This window comes from Triticum aestivum, chromosome 7D (assembly GCF_018294505.1).
Source record: "Triticum aestivum cultivar Chinese Spring chromosome 7D, IWGSC CS RefSeq v2.1, whole genome shotgun sequence".
Classification (NCBI taxonomy): Eukaryota; Viridiplantae; Streptophyta; class Magnoliopsida; order Poales; family Poaceae; genus Triticum; species Triticum aestivum.
In genome coordinates, this window is record NC_057814.1 from 287,385,593 (window position 1) to 287,397,527 (window position 11,935).

Sequence of the window (11,935 nt, forward strand, 5' to 3'; positions counted from 1 at the left end):
TCTGAGCGTTCGGCAATATGTTTTCAATTTTTTTAGGCAGATATAAACTCGCAAATTGGTACTCCCTATGGTCCTTTTTACTCCACGTTATAGATTTGTGACAAGTCAAACTTTGCAAAGTTTGAGTAAATTTATATTAAAAAATACCAATATCTACAATATCAAATATATATACTATATAAAACTATATTTCATAAAGAATCTAACAATATTAATTAAACATTGTGAATGTTAATTTTTTTATATAATATAAGCTTGATTAAAGTACAGATGATTTAATTTCGGACAAAATTTATATGTGTGCAAACTAAAAAAGACCGGAGGGAGTACGATGTCTTCCGCCAAGGAAAAAATAGGGGCAGCCGTGTTGGCGCAGGTATCCAGGGCCCGCACGTGGGACACAACTTCCTAGCCAGGCCGAATCGTAGTTAATATAAGTAAAGGGGAGGCTCCAACTGCGCCCCCGTTCCTTCCGCAAACTCGAACTCTCAACCGGGACAGCAGAGAAGACGAGACGAGGGAAGATAACTCGGCGACCGCGCGCAGGGGAGAAGTAGGTACCCGAGAGAGAAAGAGAGGGAGGCGCGACGAGAAGGCGAGAGGACGGGCCACCATGAGGCGCTCCTCCAAGAAGTCGTCGTCGTCGTCCGCCGCGGCCGGTAATGCTCCTCCCCTCAACCCCTACCCCACCCCCACCCCCCTGGTTGTCTTCCTTGTTTCGTGATTAGGCTGCGTGCGAGGCCTTGCTGGTGGCCTCGGCAGGTCCCCGGTCCGTTCGTTGTCTTGCGAGATTCCGTGTGGTGCCTTGTCTCGGGAAGATCCAATCTTGAGTTGTCCGGTGCGGGAGCGTACGAGGTACGACTCGTTGATTGCCGGTATGTGGGGTTCGGATCGCTTGTTATGGGATGGGAAGGGTCGGGGTAGATTCAGGGTTTGGGAATCTGTCATGGTGGTAAAGAGAAGGAGCTGAATCCTCGGTTTGGATCGCCTGGTGCAGAATTGGGTGTGGATTCGCTAGCAGATTTACATTCGTAATGTAAGCAGATGGCAATTCATAGGTTTATTAATTGTGTGCCTACCCATGCCGAAACGCTTTGTAAGTAAAATCTAAAGAGCAGCTACCTGTTAACACCGTGTTCCGGGTTTCTGGTTCAGCTCTGCAATCTCCGTGGCGATTTGTTGTCTTTGCATCAATTTTACACCACTAATAACATAAATTCGCCATGTACCTTGTGCGGTAAATCTTTACCTTTTTTCTGTGACTACAGAAATCAGGTTAGTAGTGTGCAGCCTAAAATTATGGTGCCTGTTAAACAGTTTCATCACTGAATCTCATTGACTTTACTATCTGGTAGTAACTCTGCTTTTTGTGCTTTGTAGTACTTTATTTTAATTAAAATAATTGTTTTAAAGTTTATTAGGTTTGTATGACATATCAATGTTTTACATGCAATTACGATACGCACTGAAAAAATCCTGTACCAATAACTATGATATCAAACAAAATGAAAAGAGATGGGCACAGCAGCAGTGGTTTGTTCTAATTGCAACTGAATTAGAAGGCACTAGAGAATTATGATCTGTTATACCAATATGACACATAAATAATTAAATGTGAATGGATGCACTAGAATACAGTACCTTCAATCACTTTTAAGCTATATAATCAGCAAAATTAGTTACACCCATTCATTTTGTAATTGTTTCTATGATATACTCCCTCTGTTCCTAAATATAAGTCTTTTTACAGATTTCAATAAAACTACATATGGATGTATATAGACATATGTCAAGAGTGTAGATTCACTCATTTTGCTCCGTATGTACTCCCTTATTGGAATGATTAATCACTACATGCTGTCTTGCTCCATATCTCAAGCGATTACTTTAACTTACTCATTTGGTGGTTAGTTTGCTGCTCCCATTGGGTTTTAGTGCCATTTTGTAATTTGTAATGCTGAATTTTACCCCAGTAAATGTAAAAGACAGATTAAGAAGCTTATCTTGAAATTGCGTGTGTATACATAGAAGTTTCATAAGCAACTCTAGAATAGCTGCCCATTGGCTCAAACTTTGTCCTAATAGGCTTTCTTTTTTAGGTTATTAAAATGTTTGTGTCTTGAACTCTTGATTCTTACCTTCTCTTTAAATTCGTTGTCGCATTACTTCTTTTCCAAATGGGTTGGTGTAGGAGCTATCATATTCTCTTTTGAGGGTATGTATATCTGAATGAGTACTAAGCAAACGATTATATTTAGGTGAGGAACAAGTAAATGAAAAACAAAACAGAAAAAGAAAAGGAGTCAGTACAAACCTGACCAGCAGGAAAGCACAACGTGGTGAGATGCATTGATTCCTTTTCTTTCTGAATTACTTGTTGAACCCTATACACTTATCCATCTGGGTGTAAGAATGTGCATGTGCGTGTTATTCAGTCATTTGGTTTATGTCAAGCTATGTGTTGGTCTTCTCCTTACTTCTGCTTCTTCCACATGCACAAGTTTTGTTTGCACATTAGAAATACCAAATGCATACTTTTTGCTTGCAAGCTAAATTCTATCATATGGTATGTGGTATGCAAAATCAAGATACTGTATATTGATAGGGAACCACATGTTCCTTAGATCTATTTGTAATAACATTTTCATTATTATCTCCAGTTCCCACTAAAGCGGTTTCAAAGGAAATAGAGCGGATTGACCAACTTTTCTATACATATGCTGATGGCTCATCCAGCATGATTGAGTAAGTTTTTTCTCAGTTTTTCTCAAACACTTGCCTGTCATTATTTTTGCTGTATACTCATGGTAGTCATCCTTCCATTTAGAAATTCTATGTATACCTTCCAATTAGGGAATTATCGCACATGGTAAAAATACGAGCTGTTTTATATGAATCATTGTAAATTGTGATGTAATAGTTGTCTATGTATACCGTCCATTCACGTAAATGTGTATTGGTAGTTGATACATACCATTTTGATGCAGCTAGATGTTAATGATTTTTTAATGCTATAATTTCATCTTTGGTAGCGACATTAGGGTTTTATTGTGTTACCCCTCCCCCCCTCCCACGACCACCACCATATTGCCCCATTGTTTGCTCCAATGCTGTTGCTCGACATTATTCGAATGATTTTTTTAACCTGCCTGAACAGCCCAGAAGGCATCGAAACACTCTGCTCTCATCTTGAAGTTCCACATACAGATGTTCGGATTCTGATGTTAGCATGGTATGTCACTGTTCTCTAAAATTCTTTAGTGGTGATATCATTTACTGAAATATCTAATGGACATCTATCTTGTATCAGGAAAATGGGCTGTGAAAAGCAAGGTTATTTTACTCTGGTATGCATTATATTTTTTAAACTGTTCAAAATGTTTATTGGTATGATATATCGCACTGCTTTCTGAGTTTTGACTGGTAGTACTCTGTTGATAGGATGAATGGAGAACTGGGATGAAAGCTCTGCGAGCTGATAGCATCAGTAAACTGAAGAAAGCCTTTCCTGAACTGGTCCAAGAAGTTAGTGTTCTATTCCACAAATATTTAGTAACTAGTATATTAAATATATTTGAAAGGTTTATACTTTTCTGAGGGTGGAAATTACCTATGATGGGCCCTACTAGTTATGTTAAACAGAATTTGAGTACGGAAGGCTTGTCATGGGAATGGAACAATGAGCTACCATTAAACGATGATACTTTTAATTGTATTGTAACCGGCTTGCTCATAACGTGTTCTTTACAAACCAGGTTACGAGGTCCTCTAATTTCCAGGATTTCTATCCATATGCATTCCGTTATTGCCTAACAGGTAGTCACACTTGCTATTCTTATGACACAGTTTTTCTTTGATAAATACTTATGACTTGGTTGTGCACTTGTGCTTGCTCAGAGGACAAGAAGAAGTGTATAGAAATACCTGTTGCTTGTGAGTTATTGAATCTAGTGTTGAGCTTGCAGTTCCGCCCGCAGGTTGAAAAACTTATTAATTACCTCAAGGTAACGGTTGATTCGATATTTTAGTTTATTGGTCCCATTCATCTAAGGGACTCGTATTTTGGTTGATGTGCTTATTTGTATGAGTTTGGGTTTCAGCATCAAAATGAGTACAAGGTTATAAACATGGATCAATGGATGGGATTTCTTCGGTTCTGCAATGAGGTCATGATTTAAACGTCACCCCCATGTCCCAGCATCTTTTTTACCCTTTTGCTTCCTTTTTGTGTACAGTACTTAATAACATTTCCTTCTCACACTACTAACGCCGAATCACATTTCATTCAGATAAACTTCCCATCACTTGACAATTACGATGCAGACCAAGCTTGGCCTTTAATTTTAGACAATTTTGTTGAATGGTTAAGAGCAAGTGAAAATTAGCTCTGTTGTACTGAGTGGTGGTGAAGATGCAATCCAAATGTAATACTCAGAAATGTAAGTGAACTACCTTATCTTGTTACCCTATGACTTGAGATATATGGGATGTGGTATCTCTCCTAAAAAGAAATAGGAACTTCATGCAAGCATTTCTAATCAAGAAGAAGATATGGATCATTTTCCTTTAATCACGCAGTTGCATTCATGCAATTTTGTTGCTGTCCTGTTTTTTCAGCACCTTGGAGAATTTTGGAGGATGCAGATCAAGCTCGTTTGTGACTGCTCTGTTCAGAGTCTGGTTTTAGAAATTATCAATCGCCTTGTAGTTGCCTTTTGCTTTCTTTATACTTGATGTAAACACTTTGCAGGGTCACCATCTAGAATTTTACATCGTCATTCTCTATATTTGTATTATTCAATGGCTTCGTAGGTGTGTAGTTTTGAGAGCATGCAAATTTTCTAGAAGTCTTAAATGAACATGTTGGCATATGTTGTTCCTCTCTTGCCCTGATGGTCCATCCCATATCCCGAGAACAGATTATTTTACTGTTCCTTCTTTTGGCCTGACGTGCATGTGGGCATAATCTACCTCGAGGCATATATAGTTTTAAAAACTGGGCTAAACTGTCGGTACGACCAGAAAAACAGGAAACTGGCGCCTTGCCAAGTTAATTTTAATATGTACAGGTCTCTTAGTAAAAAACCAAAAATATGTTTTAAAAAAGGTGCATCAACAAGGAATCAAACACCTAGCCTTGAGGCAACCTTGAGGCAAGGCATGGTAAAGGCCCAATAACAAACTAGGCTAACATTTCGTGATTTATTAATGGTTTACATACAATATTATATGCCCCTAAAAAAACATACAATATTATATGTGTCGATTTTTTTAATAATCACCTTAAATATTTGTTTTTTGGTCGCAAATAACCGATGAATCAACGGTCTGACGAGTAAAAACCTGAAACGACAGCCCCACCAGTTCGGTTTTTGAAACTATGCCTTGAGGTTAGAACACAAAGTACAGCAGTTCAAAAAAGAAAGAACACAAAGTACAAGGACATCTCACGCAGGTTCCCCAAATGTTATATTTAAGGGGAAATTTTCGGTTTTGAGGGATCAAGGCCTACATAGCATATCCTCAAACTGTATAATCCTCAAAAATATAATTTTTCATCCTTTAAACCGTAGCAATTCCACCTGGTTGTACTTAGAGCGTGTACATTAGCTCCTAGTGGTGTATTCCCTCCGTTCTTCTATATAAGATGTATTGTTTTTTGATAAAATTCCACAATATAAAATGCATTTCTTCTAAATTCTTGTAGTTCCTTTTTTATCCCTGCATAAAGAGGAAATTATCTCTTCTCATTTGATTGACTGTATCTCTCGTTGTATCAAAAGAAAGAAACTATCTCTCTCTCAATTGTATGCATATCTTACTTTCTTGGACTCATTGATTTACTTACCACTAACCAACAAATTTTTTAAGGGTAATTTTGTCCTAACACCTCTATAATTATGTGCCTTGATTACCGTGCCGAAAATAATATACCTTACATAAAGGAACGTAGGGAGTACTATTTTGTGGAATGTAGGTAATGGTTATTGTTAGGATTTAATTAATCCTATTAATCCCTATTTTTCCTAACCGGTTGCCTCGTGTCCCTTCGGACACACCCTTCAGTTCACATCTCTCTAGATTGTTGTCTCTCGTCTATACTACTTCCTCCGTCTAGGTGTATAAGAGCAAGTACAATAATGTGACATAAGCAGGCTATAAGGACTAGAATATTATATCTTTGCTTTGTTGGAGGAGAGAGAAGATGAGAGAGAAAAAAAGCGGGCTCTTGGTTAGTAGCCGGCTCTAGCATGAGACCCAAGATGCTTTGTGAGGTTGTAAGGTGGGCCAACTACTAATAAAGTAGTGCACATATAAAACGTATTATTGTACATGCCGGCTACAAGGTTGGCTACATATAACATGGCAACTCCTTATAGCCGATTGTTGGCTGTATTGTTAACCATACTCTAAGTCATCTTAGGTTGTGCATCGCGGTCAAGGCGGAGGGGAAAACGAGAGAACTTAATATTTTTTTGCTAGTTAATAGCATGCAAATTAACCACTGCATGTCATGTTTGAAAGTCTCAACTCATTGAAAGCATGCACAATCCACATCTCTTATTGATTGATATGTCATGAAACAAGAAACGATGAGAGAGTTAATGTATCTTGGCTAAGTGTTTTAAGATTATTTGGTTTTTGTAAGATGACTTATACACCTAGACGGAGAGAGTACCACATTATCAACACGCTCCCGGCGGAGCGATTCTATCAGCGTACAACGAAAGAAAAGGGCCATGCCGAGACGGCGGTTACACACGCACAGAGGCGAGGGCTATTCCACGAACTCAATGGCCCTGGATCGCAGCGGACTCCGACGCCGCCGGCCAGGCCGCCGTGGCTGTAACACTCTTGACAGAAAAGAAATCCAAAGAAGAGCGCCATCAACTCAGAAGATCTTCAATTCCATCTTCCAGACATCCCGTTCTCACGCTGCAGGTGGGGGTGGGCATAAGTGGGACTGCCACAGCCCATCCCACTTAATCACCTTGGTGGGCACCCGTGGGACAACAAAATAATTAAGTGGACTATCCCGTTTAGCCCACTGTAAACCCACCTCGCCACCAACGTATCCTCGTGTACACTGTCTTCTCCAGAAAAAAGACAAACCACTGGCAACGTAGGGCATGGCTCGTTGCTGTGCGGCGATGCTGGCCGTGCAGATGATACTGCCCGAGCGGCGCGGCGCCATGGCGCAGGCCACGTGCTTGACCCCGGCCATGATGCCCGGTTGTTGATGGCGTCGAAATCCGCAAGGTCGAGCGCGCCCAGCTCGGGCCGCGCCAACGAGCCCATGATGCCGGTGTTGTTGAGCATGATGTCCAGCTTGCCGTGGCAGGCCACGTCAAGGTCGATCACCGCGGCGACCTGCGCCTCGTCGTTGACGTCGCAGCGGATGTACGACGCGGAGTCGGCGCAGAGCTCAGCCGTCCGGGCGCGGCCCAGATCGTCCTGGACGTCTGCGAGGACGACCTTGGCGCCGTTCCTGACAAACTCCGCCATTGTCGCCTTGCCGATGCCGCTAGCGGCGCCGGTGATCACGGCCACCTTCCTGGCCAACCTCTGGGAGCTCAAGGCAGTGGAGTAGCCGCATTGGCCGATGAGGCCAGCCACCACCGCGGCGCAGCACGACGACTCCCCCCCTGCAACACAGAGACATCAATATTAGCATGTAGAGCCAGTGATTGATCCATTAGCACAAACATTACTCAGTACGCAGAGCCTAGCTAGATCGATTTGATGCATCGTACCTGAGGATGACCTGCATCGCACGGAACATGTTGCTTGATCTCGTCCAGTCCTCTGCCTGCTTGGGCTATGTGCGAAGTGTGATTCAGTGAAGAGGAGCCATCATTTGTATGTTTGTTTAGTGGGATCCCACTTATGCCCAGATAATTCACCTAATATTTATTGGGTTGTTAGTTATCACCCACCAAACCTTGGTGGGAATAAGAGCAACTCTAGCAAACCCTGCATCCGGCGCGAATCCGCATAATTCCGGCGATTATACGGGCTCGGCCCATTATTCTGGCCAGACCAGGGCCCGCATCAGTGTCCGGCCTGTAAATATTTTTGCCGCAGCCCGCAAACGCTACCCTCGAGCCAGTATAACTGCGGGTTTGCGGGGCAGATGCGGGTCGAAACTCTATCCCCCCGCAGCCGCGTTTGCCCCCAATTCCCCACCGCGCCGCTCGATTTGTCGCCGCCGGGGAGCCTTCGACCGCCATGGACGACTTGGGGGATGAGGCGGAGCGTCGCCGCCGCGCCAGATCCGATGGCGCGCGCAAGCTGGGGGCACGTCGGTGGCTCAACCGCGGTACCCGGCCGCCGCCGGCCTTCAACCGCCGCGAGCTCGAGGATTTCGATCTCGAGCTCGCCCGTCGCCGCCACGCCTCCTCCGGCAACTGGTCCGTGGGGAGCTCATCCGGCAACTGGTCCGTGGGGAGCTCATCCGGCAACTGGTCCGTGGGGAGCTCATCCGGCCACTGGTCCGCGGGGTGCTCATCCGCGGGCGCATCGAGCTCGCGGCTCGTTCCGGTGAAGAGGGAGCCGGAGGAGGCCGTGCCCGATGCGCCGCCGTGCCGAGGCGTCATCGGGCCCGAGGACTACCTCCCCCGGGGCAGGAGGAGCTCCTTGAGCGGTCGGCGAGGGAGCAGGAGGAGATGGAAGAGCGCATCCGGCGCGAGCTCGAGTACGAGCGGCTCTTCTTCGAGACGGGCGTCACGGCATCGCAGGTGCACGCATCGAAGGAGGCTGACATGCGCGTGATGAAGGCGGAGCAGGCGAAGATCTACATCGACCTCGACTCCGACTCCTCCAACTCCGACTGATCGCCGCCGGTGGGCAGCTACCGCAGGAGCTCCGGTGAGCTCAATTTTGTTGTAGTGGTGCGGTAGCGTAGGCCCTGTCTAGCATTTCTGACCTTTAATATGTATGTATGTGGAGTGTACGAACTTATGCGAAGAAGAACCATCTATGCGAGCGAGCTCCGGCGAGCTGCTGATTAAATTTCTCGCACGAAACAACTTTTTTTAAATATTATGGGTTTGTTTACGGTTTCTATTCTGCCGCCGCTTTTTTTAACTTGCATAAGCGCCCCCGTGCAACCTGCAAACACAGTTTACAGTTCGGCAAAATGCGGAGTTTGCTTCTAAGTGGGTTGTGGTGGGATGTCCAAGTTCAGTCCCACTTGCAGCCTGGACCCATTCTATCCTCCCATGGAGCCGTTAGCCTTTAGAATACCAAGAACGAGGGAAGGATTAGGAACGAAATCAAAGATCGACAAGAAACAAGGTGCTTCCTTTCCGATTTCTTTCCCGCACACAGCAAATGCTACATGGAAGGACAACGCTAACGCCCACACGTGTGGTGGGAGCCAAAACCGCCCACACGACTTATAACACACAGATTACGCCATGTCACTGCATGTATGCATGTGGGAATCTTTTTGGATTTTCAGTTTATAAAATGTTTTATCTCTTAAATGAAAAATCTGATTGAAGATCCGTTTTCACCATTAAATCCCTCGCGACGAGATCTTTCAAACTAGATCTCGTATCAATATATTTCGAATTTTTTTGGGTTAAAAGTTGCCATGTCTATTGCACACGAATTGCCATGATATTTACACTGAAGTTGCCATGATATGTTTCAACTATTTTCTTCTACATTTAAAAGTAAATTTTGACATATTATAAAACGGAGAATTAAGAAATTAGACTTGCCATGCACCATAAACTAAAATTGTCATGATACATGCACTTAAAATTGCCAAGATTCATAAAAAAAATATTTTCATAGTCAAAGTACTGGAATTGCCATCATTAAAAAACTAAAATTGCCATGCTCTACAAACTAAAATTGCCACATGGCAACTTTAGTTTAAGCACTATGGCAACTACAGTGTAAACATCATGGCAACTTTTGGGCAAAAAAAATTTTCGTCGAAACATATCAACATGTGGTCTAGTTTTGAAGATCTCATCGAGACGGATTTAATGGTGAAAACGGATTTTTAATTCAATTTTTTAATTAGGAGATAAAAGATTTTTAAGCCGAAAACCAAAAAGATTTCTGCTGATGTCATCTGTTCATACGTGGCAAAATGAGTGGTGATGGAGGCGCGTGGGTGATGTGCACGTGTGGGCGTTAGTTTTTCCGACATGGAATCGTTCACTTCGGCTCTTACCTGGGATCGTCCTAGACGACGTCGGCTCTTCGCCAGACCACAACAGCCGACGGCGCTCGGTTTAGGCTGGTAGCGGCCTGCATCCTCGCATGCCACAGCGCGAGCGAGGCAACACCCTCCAGCGTGCAGCCAGGCGTCCAGCGCGTGCGCGCCGTACTCCGGCTCTGGCGCGGCCCGGCAGAGCGTTTTTGGCGACGCACTCCTCGGCGAGGGCGCTGCCGCACATCGAGTCGCATCGCGATGGCATCAGCTTCCTCTGGCCTTGGCCCCGTGCTAGACCGGGACACCGGAACCACCTGTTTCACAGACGCTCCGCGACGCGGTCGATGCCCGCACGGAGACGCGCGGAGGCACCCGAGGCCGCGGCTCCTGGACCGTCCTCCGCGGTGAAGCCCCCTGGCGCACGACGCGGCCACCGCATCTGACGCGGAGCGACTTCGTCCATGGCCTCGCCTCCCGAGGGAATTGTCGCGGCTTCCGGCCGGCGACGCCTGAAGCGTGCGCGCCGCGGCGGCTCGTCCCTCCGGCGTCGGTGACTTGCTCCATGCGCGTAAGCAAAGCAAGGCAAGGCGACGCAGTCTGGTGCGGCTCCTTCGGGCGCGCACACAGCGGCGTCCTTCGGCCTCGGCGCCCGCAAGGACGGCCCACAACCGTGACGCGGTATGAAAGACCGAGGCGACGACGCGGCCCTTGGCTCGCATCCGCGCAGGCGGCGCCCGAGGCAAGCGGAGCGGCGGCGCCCTCCGCGTGGCTCCCCGCAGCGTAGATGACGGCGCGCCGGTTTTTCCCGCTCCTCGCCGACGAGACGGTCGCCGGCAGCAGGGGTCGGGGGACGAAACCGTCTCCTCCGCCTGCCTTATCCACTCCAGGTGGTGGGCGGCTGGGCCGCCTGTAAGGCCGTATGGGCCAGAAGGCCCATGTGTTTTCGGTCCATTTTAAATCCTGGATGATTTTGCCAAATTAATCCTACATTTTTCTTGATTAATTTCGCATTTTGTTCTATTAACAGTAGTTTAACTCTGTTTTAGACAATTTCAAAAACAAAACTCTGTTTTAGACACTGTTAATTACAGTACTTAAATTTCAGTACTGTAAATATGTTGAGTACTATGTATTCCATATAATATGTTGATGTAATATATCTTCATGTTTCTTACATGTTGAGATTAATTACATCTATTATTTGCAATTGAGAATTTTCTCTTGCAAAGATAAATTCAGTACCTCTCCAGTACTGTTTCTCTATTGAGTACAAGGTATTCCGGAATATTTCATGACATGATGTATCTATTTCCATATTCCCATATGTCGAGATTAATACGTCTATTTGCAATTGAGATTTTTAATTTCTTGCAAATACGGATGCAAAATTCAAGGTGATTTCTTCAAATTGATGCTTGAGATCACAAGGTGGTCATATGGATGTACTGCGTACGCAGATTATTGATGACTATTGATAAAGCCTATATTTTGTCGTTTCGACATTATAATTGCTTTACAAAGTGCTCTCCCACATATTTTACTAAGTCATGACATAAGGCATCAGGAGTGAGCATCTACTGATTTCATCAAATCAGATTATACTCCCTATACTGCAGATCTAATCTATTTTGGATATTATCTTCATGGTGTCATACTTAGCAATTTGGGATTCACACTAATGGTTTCAAGCCAACTTCTTGAAATACCCATTGATTTTGCTAAGTTCATTACAACATCAACCACGATGGTCTTTAATTTACT

The 11,935-nt window shown here is 44.6% G+C and overlaps 2 protein-coding genes across 3 annotated transcripts; one reads left to right on the top strand and one right to left on the bottom strand.

Annotated features, from left to right (window-relative positions):
* Positions 1 to 417: 417 nt before the first annotated feature.
* On the top strand, positions 418 to 4,871 carry LOC123165157 (DCN1-like protein 4). Of its 2 annotated transcripts, XM_044582789.1 has the most exons (11): positions 454 to 659; positions 2,259 to 2,339; positions 2,661 to 2,745; positions 3,158 to 3,232; positions 3,311 to 3,347; positions 3,442 to 3,525; positions 3,756 to 3,816; positions 3,898 to 4,004; positions 4,101 to 4,166; positions 4,290 to 4,439; positions 4,618 to 4,871. In XM_044582789.1, the coding sequence occupies exons 1-10, from the start codon at positions 614 to 616 to the stop codon at positions 4,383 to 4,385; spliced, it is 738 nt and encodes a 245-aa protein (XP_044438724.1). In that variant the 5' UTR covers positions 454 to 613; the 3' UTR covers positions 4,386 to 4,439; positions 4,618 to 4,871. The 2 variants fall into 2 exon arrangements, with proteins under 2 accessions (XP_044438725.1, XP_044438724.1); XM_044582790.1 differs by lacking the exon at positions 2,259 to 2,339 and having other exon boundaries at positions 418 to 659.
* Positions 4,872 to 6,608: 1,737 nt separating this feature from the next.
* LOC123169947 (short-chain dehydrogenase reductase 4) lies at positions 6,609 to 9,800 on the bottom strand. The gene is made up of 2 exons (XM_044587798.1): positions 7,755 to 9,800; positions 6,609 to 7,646 (listed from the first exon to the last, which is right to left on the bottom strand). The coding sequence occupies exon 2, from the start codon at positions 7,504 to 7,506 to the stop codon at positions 6,988 to 6,990; it is 519 nt and encodes a 172-aa protein (XP_044443733.1). The 5' UTR covers positions 7,507 to 7,646; positions 7,755 to 9,800; the 3' UTR covers positions 6,609 to 6,987.
* Positions 9,801 to 11,935: the final 2,135 nt, after the last annotated feature.

Excerpts from the sequence above, each read along its gene's own strand:
- LOC123165157 (XM_044582789.1), top strand. The coding sequence starts at position 614 with ATGAGGCGCTCCTCCAAGAAGTCGTCGTCGTCGTCCGCCGCGGCCG. Across the intron at positions 3,348-3,441 it reads AGCAAGGTTATTTTACTCTG|GATGAATGGAGAACTGGGAT; the intron begins GTATGCATTATA and ends CTCTGTTGATAG. Across the intron at positions 3,817-3,897 it reads ATTCCGTTATTGCCTAACAG|AGGACAAGAAGAAGTGTATA; the intron begins GTAGTCACACTT and ends GTGCTTGCTCAG.
- LOC123169947 (XM_044587798.1), bottom strand. The coding sequence starts at position 7,506 with ATGGCGGAGTTTGTCAGGAACGGCGCCAAGGTCGTCCTCGCAGACGTC.